General features: G+C 53.3%; 1 protein-coding gene across 2 annotated transcripts in view; it reads right to left on the bottom strand.

The window, feature by feature from the left end:
- Nucleotides 1–5,103: 5,103 nt before the first annotated feature.
- Nucleotides 5,104–15,875, bottom strand: part of DLG3 (discs large MAGUK scaffold protein 3) — a 77,129-nt gene continuing 66,357 nt past the window's right edge. For both annotated transcript variants that reach the window (XM_059482770.1, XM_059482772.1), the window contains 10 exons: nt 14,920–15,096; nt 14,218–14,293; nt 13,533–13,632; nt 10,842–10,883; nt 10,138–10,188; nt 9,422–9,523; nt 9,083–9,255; nt 8,430–8,539; nt 7,765–7,856; nt 5,104–6,169 (listed from right to left, as the gene is read on the bottom strand). In XM_059482770.1, the coding sequence (XP_059338753.1) occupies nt 6,063–6,169; nt 7,765–7,856; nt 8,430–8,539; nt 9,083–9,255; nt 9,422–9,523; nt 10,138–10,188; nt 10,842–10,883; nt 13,533–13,632; nt 14,218–14,293; nt 14,920–15,096 (1,030 nt within the window). In that variant the 3' untranslated portion in view covers nt 5,104–6,062. The remainder of the gene's footprint in view (nt 6,170–7,764; nt 7,857–8,429; nt 8,540–9,082; nt 9,256–9,421; nt 9,524–10,137; nt 10,189–10,841; nt 10,884–13,532; nt 13,633–14,217; nt 14,294–14,919; nt 15,097–15,875) is intronic.

Here is a 15,875-nt window from a genome sequence, read left to right as displayed (position 1 = left end):
GGGCCTCTGGTCCCAGTCTGGGGTGGTGACACTGGGACCCCAGGAGGGAGCTCCTTTACAGGAGCATGGATCTGCTTAGTGTCAATTCTCCATTTCATGGTCAGCTTAAATCAGTTCACCAGGCCTAGTTTGGGTCTCTGAGACACTGCTTTCAGATCTGTAATGCACAGTGTGCTGCCTGTTTAACCAAGAAATACCTTTAAATCTGTAAAAAATCCAGGTCTCAGATGAAACAGAAAATTTTTCTGGAGTCACAGGTTTGGAGATCCATGCTGCATCACAGCACTGGGGGACTCTAAATGATGCCACAAACTCAAAGGTTTCCATCCTGCCTGCAGAATCTCCTTGGAGCCTGCTGGGCTGGCTGTAATTGCTGCTCAGTTCTGACTTGCACACACATAAACAGGTAAAGGTGTCACACTGTACCTGCTCAGAAAGGTCATGCTTGCCCAGCAAGTGCAAGGAGGTAATTATATACAGCCATAGAAGGCAGCAAACACTAAGTGTGGGTTTGCCTACAGCCAGAATGGTTTGAATTTTTTCCTTGCAGATACTCTGATTTCTTTTATGCTACACACAGCCCTGAAGAGCCCGGATCAGAAAAGTTTCAGACTCTGCTGATAGCACTCATCTCTTCCTGCACATTTTTACACAGTACATTTTATTCCAGGCTTAATATTTACCAAAGGGTTTAAGTAGGGCAAGAATTCCTCTCCTAGTTGAATCAGACTGTAATTAGCCATTTCCAGTGGCTGTTCCCTGTAGGTTGTCTGTGTGCAATCACACCTTTGCAGGTGTTTTCTGGTCCAGATGCAGACTGGTCCAGGCTAAATGTGCTTTACAGTTCAGCACTCCATCGAGGGTGACTGTGGTTTATAAATGTTTTCTAAACCAGCAACAGCTGACCTGTAAAAAAATAACAGAGCTGTTCATTCCTCCCCTATTCTTACCTTTTCATTGATCCCTGTTCTCTTTCAGCTCAGAGCTGTGTGCTCATCCCTGGATGTGCCCAGAGGGCTCCAGAGGGTGGCATTGCAGCTGTACTTTCCTATTTACACATCACTGTGGGAGCTCCAGGGTGTGCTGGACACTGGTTCTGTGCTGCAGAGCCCTCCCTGCTCCTGAGAGCACAGATGGATCCTCCAGGGCAGGACATCACAAACTTCCCTCCCTTTTCCCTAGCCAGTATTTTCTGCCCTTTTTTGCCCCTAATTTGACTTTTTAACCATTTGTGGAGGAGCAGCAGTGCACAGGCATGAGGGAATTGCAGTGTGAATTGGCTGAGTCCAAACCAACACCTGGGATTGATGGGGCAGGCAGCCTGCCCTGGGAAAAACGTCCTTGCTGAGAAGATTTGGGAAAGGACAGGGCAGAGAGGATCCCAGCCCAGCTGCTGAGCCCTGGAGCCCCTTGCACCACCTCTCACCCAGAGCAGCAGGAGCAGGGCTTCTCCACAGCCCTGCACTGAGGGTGCACCTCCCAGCAGGCACTGGGGAGAGAGCTCTGCTCCCACTCCTGGGGCTGCACTGAGCACCTGGGAGAGGCAGGACAGGAAGGGGAGCTGGCCTGGCCACTCACACTTAATAGTGGTCACAGTAATCAGAAATGAAGGTAATTTGGAAGAGGGCTGAAGCTCATTAGAGGATTGGGCAGGAGCTTTTGTCAAGCAGTGCACTGTAACCAGGGGAGGAAATTCCAGAGTCGCCCTGTGCTGAGTCAGGTGTGGTCCCAAGCAGGTCCTGCAGGTCCCAGAGGTGCTCACACGTGCTGGTACCATTCAGACATGCTGCACTGATTGTCTCTAACTATGTGTAATGTTTTCCCTTAGGGTTAAAAACCCTAAGGGTAAACAAATGACCCTCATTTGGAGGCAAGGGATATAAATAAACACTGAAGGTCAAGGTACCCAAGGATTCTTGAAAGAAAGAGACACCTTTGACAATATGATAACTTTACCTGCTTCACAGCAGATGCTTCAGTGCCATGAATCCTGCTGTGACAGCCTGAGGAAAGCAGAGAACAGCAGTTCTTGAAGATTGTGCTGCCAAGCATCATTAGCAACAACAGGCGTATCTAAGACAGCTCCATCAATGGGGAAAATAATTTGGAGAAAATTCTAATTACATTCCTTTAAGGCCCCTCTTCCAGTAGCCTCACAGCACAACCTGTGCTCTCCTGCTTAGCTAAGACAGCTAATTACCCAGAGCTGCAGACAGAAGCACAGACATGTTTCTCTAGAGCACAAGCAGCTTACAGTCTAATTTTCTAGAAGTGTCTTAGGGCAGATTAGTTTCATGCCTGTTGCAGGCAGCTTTAGCAGGACATCTTAGGAGAGAAAAGAACCAGCTCCTACATTTCACAACTGCACAGGAGCATTTTCAGGACAATGCTCTGCTATTTTCTGGGCCAGGACTTTGCAACTTATCCTTAGCCAGGAAAATGGGTGGTTACAGCTTTAACAGAGCCAGTTCCTTCTCCAAGCCACCCTCTTTCTCTTCACATGGTGTTTCTCTTCCAGAGGTTGTTCTGCCTCACAGCAGTGCCAGGGTTTATTTGAGAAGATAACCCTGTGTTCCTCTCCCCCTGGAGCCTGGATGTTTTGCTGTCACAGCAGATGAGGTGACACAGGAGCTCAGGACAGGCCATGGGAGGGGTGTCTGCAGCCCCACATGGGCTGGGCAGAGCAGCAACAGAGGATATTTCTGTGCTGCTTCATCCCTGGCTCCACATCTGTCAGCATGTAAGCAAAGTTTGATTTTGACAGTGGTAATTCTAGCATCAGGTCTGCTTAGCAACTGCTGAATCTTCTGCTGTTTTGTGGACAACCACCACCACCAGGCTGCTGATCTGATCAGTTAAAGGAGTTTCTAAATGGTTTTGAATTTGTCCAGTGAGCTTCACAAACTCAACAGTCAGCAAACTGTATGCCCATGCTCAGTGGGTACAATATCCTTGTTCTCCTGAAATCATAATTTGCTTCTCTTCTGTGCAGTTTGAAATTAAAAAAGAAATTGAGTATTTAAAAACCAAACCCCTTCAGCTCAGCTAAATGACAAAGCAGATTCAGGCACAAGAGTACTGTGACACTCCTCTAACCACATTTGTCTCAGTGAACACTCCTTTTCTTTGCATTTGAAGGTACTAAAAAAGTTATACCAGTTGTCCTTACAACTTCTGATATTTAAACAGCATGTTAAAACTGTAAAAAGAAGCTCTGTATTAGCTGGACTATGTATGTGCTTTGTTGTCTTTATATCCAATACAAGAACAATTATATAGCAGCCCACAGACCCTATTATTTGTAAAGCAACCTCCCCAGAATTCAAGCCATGATCCAGAATACATTATGGTGTTGTGTCATCAGGCCAGACTTGACCTGGCTTAAAACAACCCAACCAAAAGCACTTTTCAGTGGCTGAGTTGCAGCTCTAAATAAGCCCACTTCCTTTCTTTTATTTTCTATTTTTTTTTTACATTTCCTTTTTCCACTAGGCAAGTTCTCAGGTATCACCTTTTATACTAAAAAAGGCTATTTTTTTCCCCCTAAACAAGTGTCAACATTCCAGTTTGCCATAAAGAGACCATATGAAGAACTGCTAACACCAGCACCAAAAAAACCAGATCTGGTACACAATGAAGGACTCTACAAGAAGGTCTCAAAGACAAGAGTTCTTTGCAACTCTCTGTTTATTAAAAATATATGTCTCCTTGGAAGAAACACTGTTAACCAACTACTGTTGTCATTGATTCAGTACTGTCAGCTATGCCATGGAGTACATCATCTTTTCTCCACGTGACTCGAGAGAGGGAGACAGGCTATTAGGAAAAACCAGAAAAAAGAAAAGAAAAAAAAAAAAGACAAAAGATAGGAATGTGTGACTAGCACCTTAAGGACTTTCATTTCACTTACTCCGCTTCTTCAGGGACCGACAGTTATAGCAGCTGGAGCAGGACCAGCGGGGCAGGGGCTGGATGCCCGGCAGGAACCCTTTGCCAAAGTTCTGTGTGCTCCTTTAGGGTCGGTCCCAGCGACAGCAGAATCCTCCTGCCCTCCACTGTGCTCACAGCTGGGGCTGCTGCAGAGCCCTCCTGGCCCCAGAAGCTGCTCAGTCCCTGCAGGGCTCCTCGGGATGCAGGGTGGGCAGAGAGGCTCCTCCCCAGGCAGCACAGGGACAGGGACAGTGTCACTGACTGACACACAGAGCCATCACCTCGGGGACAGGGACCACAGGAGGAGACTTACCTGGGCGTGCTTGGACAGCGACCTCCTGTGCTGTGGGTGGCTCTGTGTGAGGAACAGCATCGACAGCTCTGGGTAAGGTGGGAACCCAGCACACACTGCTCAAAGGCCACGAGAGTGTCCCCAGCTCCACACAAGGGCCCGGAGCCCCACTCAAGCACAAAGTGTCCTCAAAGACAGACATGTCTCAGCTTAGGGCCAAGTGTCTCTGTGCCTCTCCTGAAAAATGCCAGTGCCCAGGGCATGGGGCAGCTCTGCACCCTGTGCTCCTCTGCTGCCAGCTGGGGCACCACTCCAGGGCTCTGGGGTGGCTGGGGGAGGCAGCAGAACCCAGCTCCAGCCACAGATTCACACAGAATGTCAGAGCCAGGCACGGTGGCCATGCTGTCACCTCTGCTGCAGGGAGGGCTCCTCCCGGGACAGCCAGCCCTGGCACGGGCACACAGCAGGGCAGGGGAAGAGAAGGGTTTAATCTGTCACTGATCTGCAAAATGGGAGTGTCCATCCAAGGCACAGCTGGGGGCTTTTCCTGCCAGTGGCTAATGCAGAAGGGAATGCCAGTGTGCTGCCACAGCCAGAATGGGTCATTCCACCTGCACCCACAGGTACAGGGCCAGTCCAACATCCCAGGTTTTTCACAGCAACACAGGACAGTGAGTACATTTGTTCCATGTGGCCAGTAAAGTATTTCTTAACTAAACACCACAGATCTAGATTCTATTTACAATAGAGCCAGCTTAAAAAATAAGTTAAAAAACTGGATTTTATACCCATTCAGTTCATCATTGACAAGAGAAAAATGGAATAATAATAATAATTATAATAATAATTATTAAAAAAGCCAACACAACAACACAATATGGTTTTGGTTTAAAATCAGCTTAAAAAAATAGAACCAAAAGGAAACCTCTCATGCAAACACATAAAGTGATGTGTAAAACAATGTGCAATTTAATATGTAGCATCATCCATTCTCTTGCTCCGCAGCCTCCTGCTCAGTCTCTGTCTCCCAGCCTCTCACAGGCCAGCTGCTGCTCCTTGCTCTGGTCCCTCCTGCACAGGCTGTGCCAGTCTCTGGCCTGTCTCAGACCCAGGGGGGCTGCAGGGAACTGGCCTGGATGGGAGAAGTTTCCAAAGCACCTGGTACCGTTTGAGCTCTTCCTGCCCAAGTGGACTCCCTGCACCGAGTGCTCGGGACAGAGGAACTGAGAGAACCTTGCAATAATACAACACCTTTCCAGAGAGGTCCCTCAGATTTCCTAGTCCACATACATATATATATATATATAATATATATATAATATCTCTCCTCTATATTATATATAAATTACATATACAGATAAATAAAATGCTTTCTGCTGCCCCATCTGTCGCACTGTTCAGAGCTGCTAGACGGTCACACTTGGAAAAATGCCCCTGGAGCTCTGACACCAGCTCATGTGTTCAGAGTCCATTGTTTCACTTGTCTTCTTACATTAGTCCTTAGCTGCCTCCTCCCATCTTGATTCTTCGTTTAGTTAATAATAATAATAATATAATAATAATATAATAATAATAATAATAAAAAAACGACCTTGAATGGGTTTTCGTCTGTCTCTACTGGAGCAGTGGGAAGGTCCATGCAGGAATGGTGGGAACAGTCACGTGATGAATGATATGAGTTCATCCCAACAAAAGAAACAGGACTAGAAAACTCAATTTTGCGACGATCTAAAAAAGGGAGCAGGAATAGTTTTCATATCCTTCCCCCTCGGGGCAGAGGGCTCGGATGGGTGGGACTTCAGAGATCTTCTGCTCACAGGGAAGCAGGAGGGAGACATCTTCAGAGTTTCTCTGGGGACGGGACCCAGATGTAGTGCCCGGACTGGTCCTCAATGATCTGTTTGATTTTGCTGTAAATTTCTTCAAGAGAGTCTCCTTGTACGATGGCTGGAAGAGAACAAACAAGACCCTGAGCCCCAGGCAGCACTGCCCTGAGTCAGGGAGCCCTCCTGGAGCCCCAGAGGGCACAGCCTGCAGGGACTGAGCCAGGCGGTGTCAGGGGAGCTGCCCTGGGCCCTGTGACACAAAGGGTTAAAGCAGCACCTCGGTGGGGATTAGCCAGTGCTGATCCCAGCTGGCAGAGCTCCTGGCTGTGTGCAGGGCCCTCCACACCAGGCTGCTAATCAGCTTTGCACGCTGTGTCAGGCACCGGGGCTGTGCTCACCAGAGCAGGGAAGGCAGGGCTGGGGCAGCTCATGGGGTGCACCAGGAACCCCCCCGAGGTGCCAGCTTTGTCCCTTCCCTCTGGTTTTCCCTCTGGCTGACTGCTGAGGGCTCCTCCTGTTTGCCTCCTGTGCTGCAGGGTGGGAACACAGAGCTCTCAGGCTGGGAAAGGCTCCCAGCAGCAGCCCCTGCCCCATCCTGCTACATCACAGCAAGATGCTCAAGAAGGGCCAAAGCTTTCCTGCCTCTGTAACCCAGCCAGGACCATCCTCCAGCATCTCTGCTCCCTCCTTCTAAGTTACTGGCACAGAACCTGTGGTAGTGACCATCTCTCTGCCCATTTCCCAGTTCTTTCAACACATTTCAGCCAACAGCATTCCTTTTTCACAGGTCAACATCAAACTCGCCCTCCAAGTGCACAGTGGCATGTTGAGGGCCTGTTTTCCTGGAAAAACAGCCAGCAGCTCTGGAGCCCAGGACAGGAGGTCTGGGGAAAGCTCACTGTGTTTGTATCCCATTATTTGCCCAGCTGAAATAAATTTTTGGAAAGCATCCTGCTTGGGGTTTTTCCCAGTAGCTGTTAGGCAGGTAATGCACAGTTTGGCAACATTTTCATTCCTCAACTTCAGAAGAAACAGCTATTGCACTGGAAAAAGGATGGAAGACCAGTTCCTCTGCCTCTTCACCTGCCTGTGGTTTTCCAGAATTAATCATGTTACAAACATTAGTTCCCTAATGCACAAGGATGCCTGTGTCATGAGCAGTTCATCTCAGCAGGCACAAAGTGTCAGCAACCCCTGACTGGCTCTTGAGCAAAGACTACTTAGGAAGCAAGCCAAACTTCCAGTCTTTTTTAGTAGATGTTTTGTAATAACTCATGACTGTCTCCACCATTTAGGTCACTAATTTTTAATCTTTCCCCTTTAGAAACTTCTCTTTTCTCTTTTCGAAAATGCTCCCCTTTTCTCCCATGCAGGGAGTTTACTTCCTGTAGACTTGTAGCACTTTGAAACCCTGTGCTTCCCCTGCTCGGGGATTTTTAGATTTTTATTATGGTTGAAGTTGGTGATTAGCTTTCACAAACTCAGAAAATCCTGCCTGACAACTTGTCTCCTCCTCTCTGACTGGTTTACTTCTATCCACTGATCTTGGAGCAGTCCCCTTGCAGAGCCCTCCTGGCAAAGTGCCATTTCTGTCTTGCTTTGATGAAGCTGGATGTTTTCCCATGACCCTGCAGTAGGACAGTGCTGGTAGAGAGGTCACAGCTGCTGGATGGAAAAATGAAGTAAATCAGATACAAGCCTGCTCAGGACACTCACCTGTAAAATATTCTCCAAACTCTTGCTCAAGTTTCATGGCTTTGTCAAAGACCTTGTTGGCCTGTTCATATGTCTGTCTCCGGTTCATCTCCCTGCCACACACAAAAAATAAGAAATTTTCAGCTCTTTTTCTCAGCAATGAACAGAAGCAAAAATAGCCCACAGAGCCAGGGTGCCTGGGAATCCTCTGCTCAGAGGAATGGAAGCTGTGCAGGACCCAGCTCCCAAGGGCAGCTCCCTTCCCCACAGACCCCAGGCTGCCTTGGCCCTTCCTCTCAACCTCCACAGTTCCTCCCACTGCCACCTACCCCAGCCCCTGCACCACAGCACGGAAGGGAATTCAAACCCAGACAATCCCTTAAACTTGTGAGACTGCTGCTGCCTGCCTAGGGTTTCTCATCCCCATAAAACACAGAAATAAGCAATTTGACCCCTTCTGACTTGAGAAGGGCTTTTCCCAGGCCCCTTGGTGCCAGCAGAATTCCTTCTGATCTCAGGGTCACTCTCAAGCTGTTGACTCTCCCCACAGATAATACTCTATGCTGCTGCTGCTGCTCAGAAGAGTTGCAAGCTCAGGTCTCCCATTCTTTCCAGCCTGCTCTACCCAGGGCCAGGAGCAGCAGGACAGGCAGCTGGAGAGGCACAGAACACGGTGCTGCACTTACATGAGGGCTTCAATGGATTTAGGTTTGATGAAAATGGCAATGGGATAAAGTTGTGCTTGTCGCAACCTCTTGATGGCATTGCCAGACACATCCAGGATGCAGTGCTTCCCCTGGAAAGGAGACAGGCAGGATCAGACCTACCCACACACTCTGCTCTGTGTGGGAAACAGCTTGCTCATACAGATGTGCTTGGAAAGGGAGGAGCCACAGAAATGAACCCCACTCCTAAGGCACAAGCCAGCTCCCAATGGCCTCACACTCCTGCTTGCTCAGGGCAGGACAGCAACAATGCAAAGGGACTGAGCCTTTGTCTGGACTTGTGAAACTATTTACAAGCCCTGGGTAGCTCCAGGACTCCTCCAGAGGAACGCTGCTGCTTTGAGGGCACCCAGGTATCTCCATTCTGTGAGTCCTGAGCACAAGGCTGGGCCAGCAGTGCCAGGCTTTTGGGTGGAGTTTGGATGACAGAGGTACCATACTGAGGCAGAGTAACACAGCTGAGAAAAGCAGCCACATGGCTTGGCAGGACTCTGGAGGGAGGAGAGGATCTGCTGTGCTTGCTTAATGTGGTTACAGCCCTTGATTAACACCAGGGGGGAAGGAGGGGAGCTGCTGGATGCATCCCAGTGTCAGGAATGGCACTTGGCACTCACCCGCTCCGCCACCGCCCGCACGGACTGGATGCTGGTGCCATAGAGATTGTCATTGAACTGCCCAGCCTCTATGAACTTGTTGTCCTGGATGTCTTTCTCCATCTGCTCCCTGGACACCACAAAGTGATAGTCCTGGCCGTCCACCTCGTTGTCACGCCGAGGCCTGGTGGTGTCTGCAGAGAGTGGGAACCAAGAGTGAGCCCAGAGTGACCCCACAAACCAGGAGGGACAAACCCACCCTGTGCTCCTGCCCCCTCCCCACGCCACAGGCAGGACCCTGCAAGGAGCAGAGCCAGCCCTGTGCCCTCCCTCCACCTGTGGCCCCGAGCTGGGACTTACGGGGCACGCAGGAACCAAACTTGTGAGGGAATTCCGAGATGAGGTCGTCGTTAATTCTGTCCTTGGTCGGGCCCAGGATGATCACTGGCCTGGCATAGTGAACTGCAAATGAGAGCCACACCTGAGCCCCCTGCGCTGCAGAGCTGACCCCAGTGCCACGTTTGGCATGGACCTGCCCTCTCCCTGCTGGCAGTGGGTGCTCCTGCTCACATGGGCACCCAAAGGTGCCTCCTCTGTGAGAGTTTATCTCCTCCTGGTCATGGTCAACATGTCCTTCCCATCTGACCCAAACCATCTGCACAGCCCCAGGGAAGGTTCTGCAGGTCTCCAGGGTCGTGGATCAGCAAAGCTGCTCCCTTGCTTGGGCAGGAGCCAGAACCAGGACAGCTAGGCAAGGATGCACAGAGCTGGGGGAGTGATGGGAGCCTAAGGGTCAGATCCAGCTCCTGGCAAAGACAGACCACCGAGGCTGGGACTATTCAGCCTGCAAAAGGGTCTGCAGGGTTTGGGCATCAAGCAGGGTTAAAGGCTGCAGGCTGTGGCTGGGGAGGGGATGCTCTGCTCTGCAGCAGGGACTGGGGCTGAGGCAGGAAGGGATAATCTTGCCCTCAGCTGAGGACTAAAGCCCAGCTCAGTTTTACAGGACCCCCTGGCTGTGCTGGGGACACAGGTGGCCCCACTGCAGTGGGCACAGGGCAGCTCAGCTCAGGACTTACTTTCTTGCCGCGTCACTGGCTCGTACGACAGGATGGTGTCCTCTTGTCCTTCTGCAACAGAGCCAGGGGGACAGAGGTGAGCACTTGCAGCAGCTCTCCAACCCCTCTGCAGCTGTGAGGAGCTGGCCCCTGCCCCTCCAGCCTCCTCCAGCTCTGGGGACACTCCAGGCTGTCCCCTTCACTCCACCCACGGATGTGAAGCATGACGGGCATGCAGCTATGTGCCCTTGAGCCACTTTAATTATTCATGTCCCAGCTCTGGGTCAAGCCTCCTCCTTCCCTCCCCCACTGCTGCAGGCTCCAGCCCATTGGGATGTTGCGTCCTCCCTGCAGGTATTTAGAGGACTTTCTGGGGACAGAGGGAGCATCTGTTGCAGCTGGATCCCATACTCTTGTACAGGCTTGGGCTCCAGGAGCCATCTATGCTCCAGGCCTGGCCTCTGGCCATTGAGGATGGGGCATCACCATGGACTGGGAGCCACCACCCCGCCCTGGAGCAGCCAGGAGAGAGCAGGGAAGCAGGCAGGCTCACTGCTACTGCCAGCCCCTGCTGTCCCTGCCCCGAGGAGGGAGCTGGCCGCAGCATCTCAGTGTCACCAGCAGGAAGGAGCAGCCTCCAACAGACAGGATGGACGTGCCCAGACGTGCACACTGACACACGGACACACGGACAGGGGTGGGAGAGCAGGTGCACACACACTTACTGGAACTGCTCTCGCTGTCACTGGTGTTTGATGTCACGCCCTCTGCAAAGCAACCAGAGAGATCCCTTCAGAAGGAGCCTGGGCAGGAGGCATGGGGGCAGCCAGCTGTCACCCAGCACTGGTGACCAAGGGCAGAACAGCAGTGGCTCCCCAAAACCTGCAGCCCAGCACCCAGTGGGACGAGTCTGTGCCTCGTGGGCAAGGGCGGCATCGTTCACCCTGGGCTGGGAGCCCGGGACATGCAAGGGATGCTCCAGGAGGGGACAGAGAGGCCAGGAGGGCCTGCCTGGCACATGTGAGGGCATCCCAGGCCGAGGGAAGGGGGAGTGCACAGGGGGTGCTGGCAGGGGAGCAGTGCAGCATGCACACAGCGGGCAGGGAGGGCACGGCTGTGCTGGCACAGGGATGGGGACAGAGGATCCACTGCCTCTGGGGACGGGGCTGGGACACACAGAGACAAGACAGTGACAGAATGGGACAGAGTTTGGGGCTTTGCTTGCTCAGGCTGATCCTAGTGCTGCGACCACCCCACAGAGCCTTGCTGGCTGCTGCCTGCCCCAGTCAGGCTCTGCACTGCCTGGGGTGTGGGGCTTGGCAGGGAACTCACACCCCATGGGGCTCCTCTCCCTGTTCTGCAGTTCTGCACATGTGGTAACCCAGAAAAAGGTGGGAACACCTCAAAATGTTGTCACTCTCCCCGTTCAGAGCAGGCCCACCATGGCCACGTCCCACCCACACTGGAAGTGGCTCTGAGTGTTGAAGCACCAACCAACCCAGACAGGAGCAGGAGGAAGAGGATGAGGAGGTGCAGCAGGCACTCAGGGCATGGCCACCACCCCCACACAAGCTCCCCCACCCTGTCCCACGTGCAGCAGAGGCACCTCAAGCCCCGCAGCCCCCGGGCTCCTCCTGCCCTGCAGCCAGGGAAGCACAGCTGCCCCAGGCACGCCCCAGGCACCGCCAGCCACACACAGGGAACAATGTGCATCAGAATTCAACTTACTCAGGTTCTTTGCTCCATAATAATCGTCACTTAACCCAGGGAAGTCCTGATTTCATAGACAGCAAGAAGGGGGAGAGGGGGAGAGAAGACAGCGCAGGAAAGGGGAGTCAGAGGGACGGGGGAGACAGAGCCAGACCGGCATTAGTGACAGGAGTGCAGAACGGCCCAGAGCTGCAACTGCAAGTGAGGTTAAATATCTTCAGAGCTGACACCATCAGCCCACTGCCAACACCCTGCCTTGTCTGGCTGGACCCCCTCCGCCCCCCAAGCTCACCCTCTCTGTCACAGAGCCCCCAGGAGCCACCCTGGGCCTGGGGAGGGCAGGGCAGCCACAGCAGCATCGCTGGCAGCAAGCAGTTGCAGCCCTGAGCTGCTGGCACAGGGGCTGAAGTGCTTCTCCTCATGGGGTGCCCTGGCAGGGCACAGTGGCTCTGTGCTTCCCCAGCACAGCATAAAGTCCTGCAATACGTGGCAGGAGGACACTTTTCCCCAGCTGTGTGTGTCAGCTGCCCCACACCACAATGCTTGCACAGGCTGTGGAAATGTGAGGCAGGGACCCCTCAGTGCCAGCTGGGATGGACAGGGCAGAGCACAGGGAGGGAGCTGGCTGTGTGCCTGTGACACAGGCAGGGAGAGAGGGGCCTGCCCCATCCCCGTGCTGTGTCACCTCACTGCAGGGCAGCCAAAGCCAGCCCCAGGTTCAGCACGGATCTCACTGGAGCCCAGCCATGTGCAGGCACTGCCAGAGACAGGCAGATGCACAGACAACCTCAGCACAGCCAGAGGCTTGGGCTGTCTGCTAAAATCAGCTGGCACCAGCCTGGCATGGGCAGCACAGGGATACAGGGAGCCCTTGGAGCAGCCCAGCAGCAGCTCCTGCTCTGTGTGACACCAGGACAGCCCCAGAGGGGAGGGGACGCGCTTGCTGTGCTGGCACTGGGGCACAGACACAGCTCTGCCTTGCCCACTGCCCCTTCCCAGAGGTGTGGGCACTGCCAGCTGGGTGCCTGCCCGAGGAGTGGATGCAGCCCAGCACTCAGAGGAGGGGCTGGGTTTGGGGAGCAGCTCCAGTGCTGCCCACATCAGCATTTGGGGCAGCAAGATAAACACCCTGCCTTTACTGGGAGCCCCAGGGTGGTGAGAGCTGTGGAGCTCTAACATCTGCAGCCAGCTACCAGAGATGCTCCTCAGTCATGGGTGGGCAGCAGGGTCATGGCTTCCCTGTGTCCACACTGGAAGGGCTCTCCAGTGGGAATGTGAAGCTGTAAGTCACTTCTAGGGAAGATGAGGCTGGGATTTCCCCAGGCCTGAGCCCTGGCAGGGACAGGAGAAGCTCTGCAGGAGGCAGCCAGCCCCTCACTGGGAGGGAAGCAGGCAGAGGGAGGGAGCAGAGCCTGCAGCAAAGGGGGGAGAGCAGGGGGAGGCAGAGCAGGGAGCTGGGTGGGTGTAAAGTTGGATGAAAAGATGAAGACATTGAACATGAGAGAAAGGAAGAGAGTGCCAGACTGCAGCTGTTGCTTTCATTTCCAGCTCCAGTTTCTCCCTAGCTGCTGGCACAACTGTGGAGCACAGACCTGAGTACAGGCAGGTGCCAGGACCCCTGGCTAGGGAAAGGTGCTGAATCTCTTCCCTCAGGGCAGGGAAGCTCAGGGGTGCAGGCTTTCCCTCTCTGGCCAGCTGCTACTTACGTTCCTGTCCGCTGCTCTCCTGGGCCAGGTTCTCTTTGCTCTTGTAAAATGGGAACTTTCGAGAGAGGCGGAAACTCTTTTTACGTTTCGTTTTGATCGACTGAAGAACAGGAGATGGGAGGAGGACAGAAAAAACAATGGTGTTTAACACACGTGGGGAAAATTAAAATGGAGACACAATGAGGAGCTGTGGCAGGGCAGTCACCCTCAAATGAAATCATGGAGATTATGTGAGAACTGTAATGCAGGAAAAAAATTAAGCATGGAGAAAAACATGTGGTAGGGATGCTGGGAAGCTGACGGGGCAGTCAGTAGCTCTGCAGGGGTAGTCAGGCTGCTCTTCCTCTCTTGTTGGCCTGTTAGGCACTGCTCCTGAGGTGTGAGGGCAGCTACCTTCACCAGCTACCTTCAGGCAGCTCCAAGCCATGAGCTCTGCCACCCCATCACTCCAATCATGGCTCCTTCCCAGCGCTTTCACACCATCCTGGGCTCCTCTGCTCAATCACTGCATATTCACTGAGGGTTTGTGCCAAGCAGATGTGGGCCTGGGGCAGGTCCAGTCACACAGCTCTTTGCCTTGGGATTGTTTGAGCTGCCCCATGAAGAGCTTTTGCTGCTGGGACTCATCCTGCCCTCACTAGGTACCAGTTCCAGGTGCCCCACCGAGCCCCAGATCAGCACTTACCCTGTTGGACTCAATCATGCCAGTCCTGGCATGGAACTTCACTGTTTTCAACCGTGCTCTCTCCTTCTTCTCCACCCTGATCAGGAGACAAAGAGCTGCTAGTCCCAGCCATGTGCCCCCCACGTGGCTCCTCAGGCAGCCAAAGGCACCCTTGGGTGGTGGCCCCGTTGGCAAATGGAAGCTGCTTCCAAGGAAGGGGCAGATGTGGAGCTGCCTGCCCAGGGTCTGGGCAGCAGCAGGAGAGGAGCCAAGCCAGCCTTCCCAACAGGGATAGGGACAGACTCAAGGCTGGCTATGCAGACCTAAAGGCAGCAGCAGCCAGCTCCTCTGCTCTCTGTGACTCCCCACCTCACAGTGGGATCTGACTACAGAGCTGGGCACACTGACAGAGGACACAAGGAGCAGCCCTTGCTCTCACACAGAGACCCAGACTGACTAACACCAACTCCCCAACCCCACAGGTACCACAGAGGGGGCTGATCACTCCCCTCCTCACCTGGAGTCTCCCCAGCTTTGGAGAACCTGCCCAGGGAGACCTGCACACAGCCCCAGCTTGCAACCCAACCCAGCTGCCCTGCAGGCTGCACAGGGCAGGTGCACTGGGACCACAGGGAGATCCCTCCTGAGCAGGGCCCTGGGGCTGCAGAGCTCAGGGAAATCCTGGTGTCACTAGGTGTGACAGCTCCGCTGAGGGACACTCACCTCTTCTTGCTGGGGATGACCCCGATCTGCTCGCTCTCGCCGTGGGCTGTCACCAGCCTGGCCTGCCACCACTCGTCATCCGAGGCGTTGATGACGTGCAGGATGTCCCCGTAGGAGAAGCTGAGCCCCTGGCTGGGCAAGCAGCTGTCCCTGGTCCGGTCATAGTCAAACAGGGCTCTGGGAGGGGCAGAGAGCAGCAAGGCCTTCTCTGAGCACGGCCAGGCAGTGAGGGCAGCAGCAGTGCCACCCTCCTGGGGCACTGCCACCATCACACCTGATAAAGTTTAACCCAAGCCCTGCCAAGGTGAGCAGTGCTGGCAGCCACCTGCACACCCCTGGGCTGGCAGGCTCAGCACAAGCCCTGAGGAGTGCAAGGCAGGAACAAGAGTGACTGAGAGACTGGACTGAGAGAACTCCCTGCTGACCTCAGCTGCAGGTGCACATGAGCCACGCTGAAAGTGCCTGTGGTTGGTGAGCAGGCCAGGCCCACAGCAGCAGCCCGAGGAAAGGCTGCTCCCCACCATCCCTCCATGGCTGTGGGGCCAAGGAATGGGATAGGGAACATCAGACCCCACTGCTGGTGGGTGGTTGCACTGGCAGAGACCACCAGGCCACCACAGCTTTGAGCACAGCCTTTATTTATGTACAGAGCCTGTGAGTGAGGAATGCATCTCAGAGTATATATATCTACTTCCACAACTGATCCTTTTCATAGCCCTAAACACCTCCCCTGAGAACAGTTTATTGAGTTTAAAATTATCTTCAAAATTAAACTAACCAGCTATAAAAAAGACTTTGGTTTTCTACTAGAGGAGCACAAATGCTTTTCCTGCACACCAACATCACACACAGCACTGCACCCTGTACCCATAAGCTGCTCTCAGAGGCTTCACCTGCAACTTGTTCTACTAATGTCAGATCACACAAACTGTGTCTGCTTTGATGCATTAACTTGC

Source organism: Ammospiza nelsoni, chromosome 15 (assembly GCF_027579445.1).
Source record: "Ammospiza nelsoni isolate bAmmNel1 chromosome 15, bAmmNel1.pri, whole genome shotgun sequence".
Taxonomy (NCBI): domain Eukaryota; kingdom Metazoa; phylum Chordata; class Aves; order Passeriformes; family Passerellidae; genus Ammospiza; species Ammospiza nelsoni.
The sequence above is the reverse complement of the archived record's forward strand: the minus strand, read 5'-3'. Positions and strand labels throughout refer to the sequence as shown.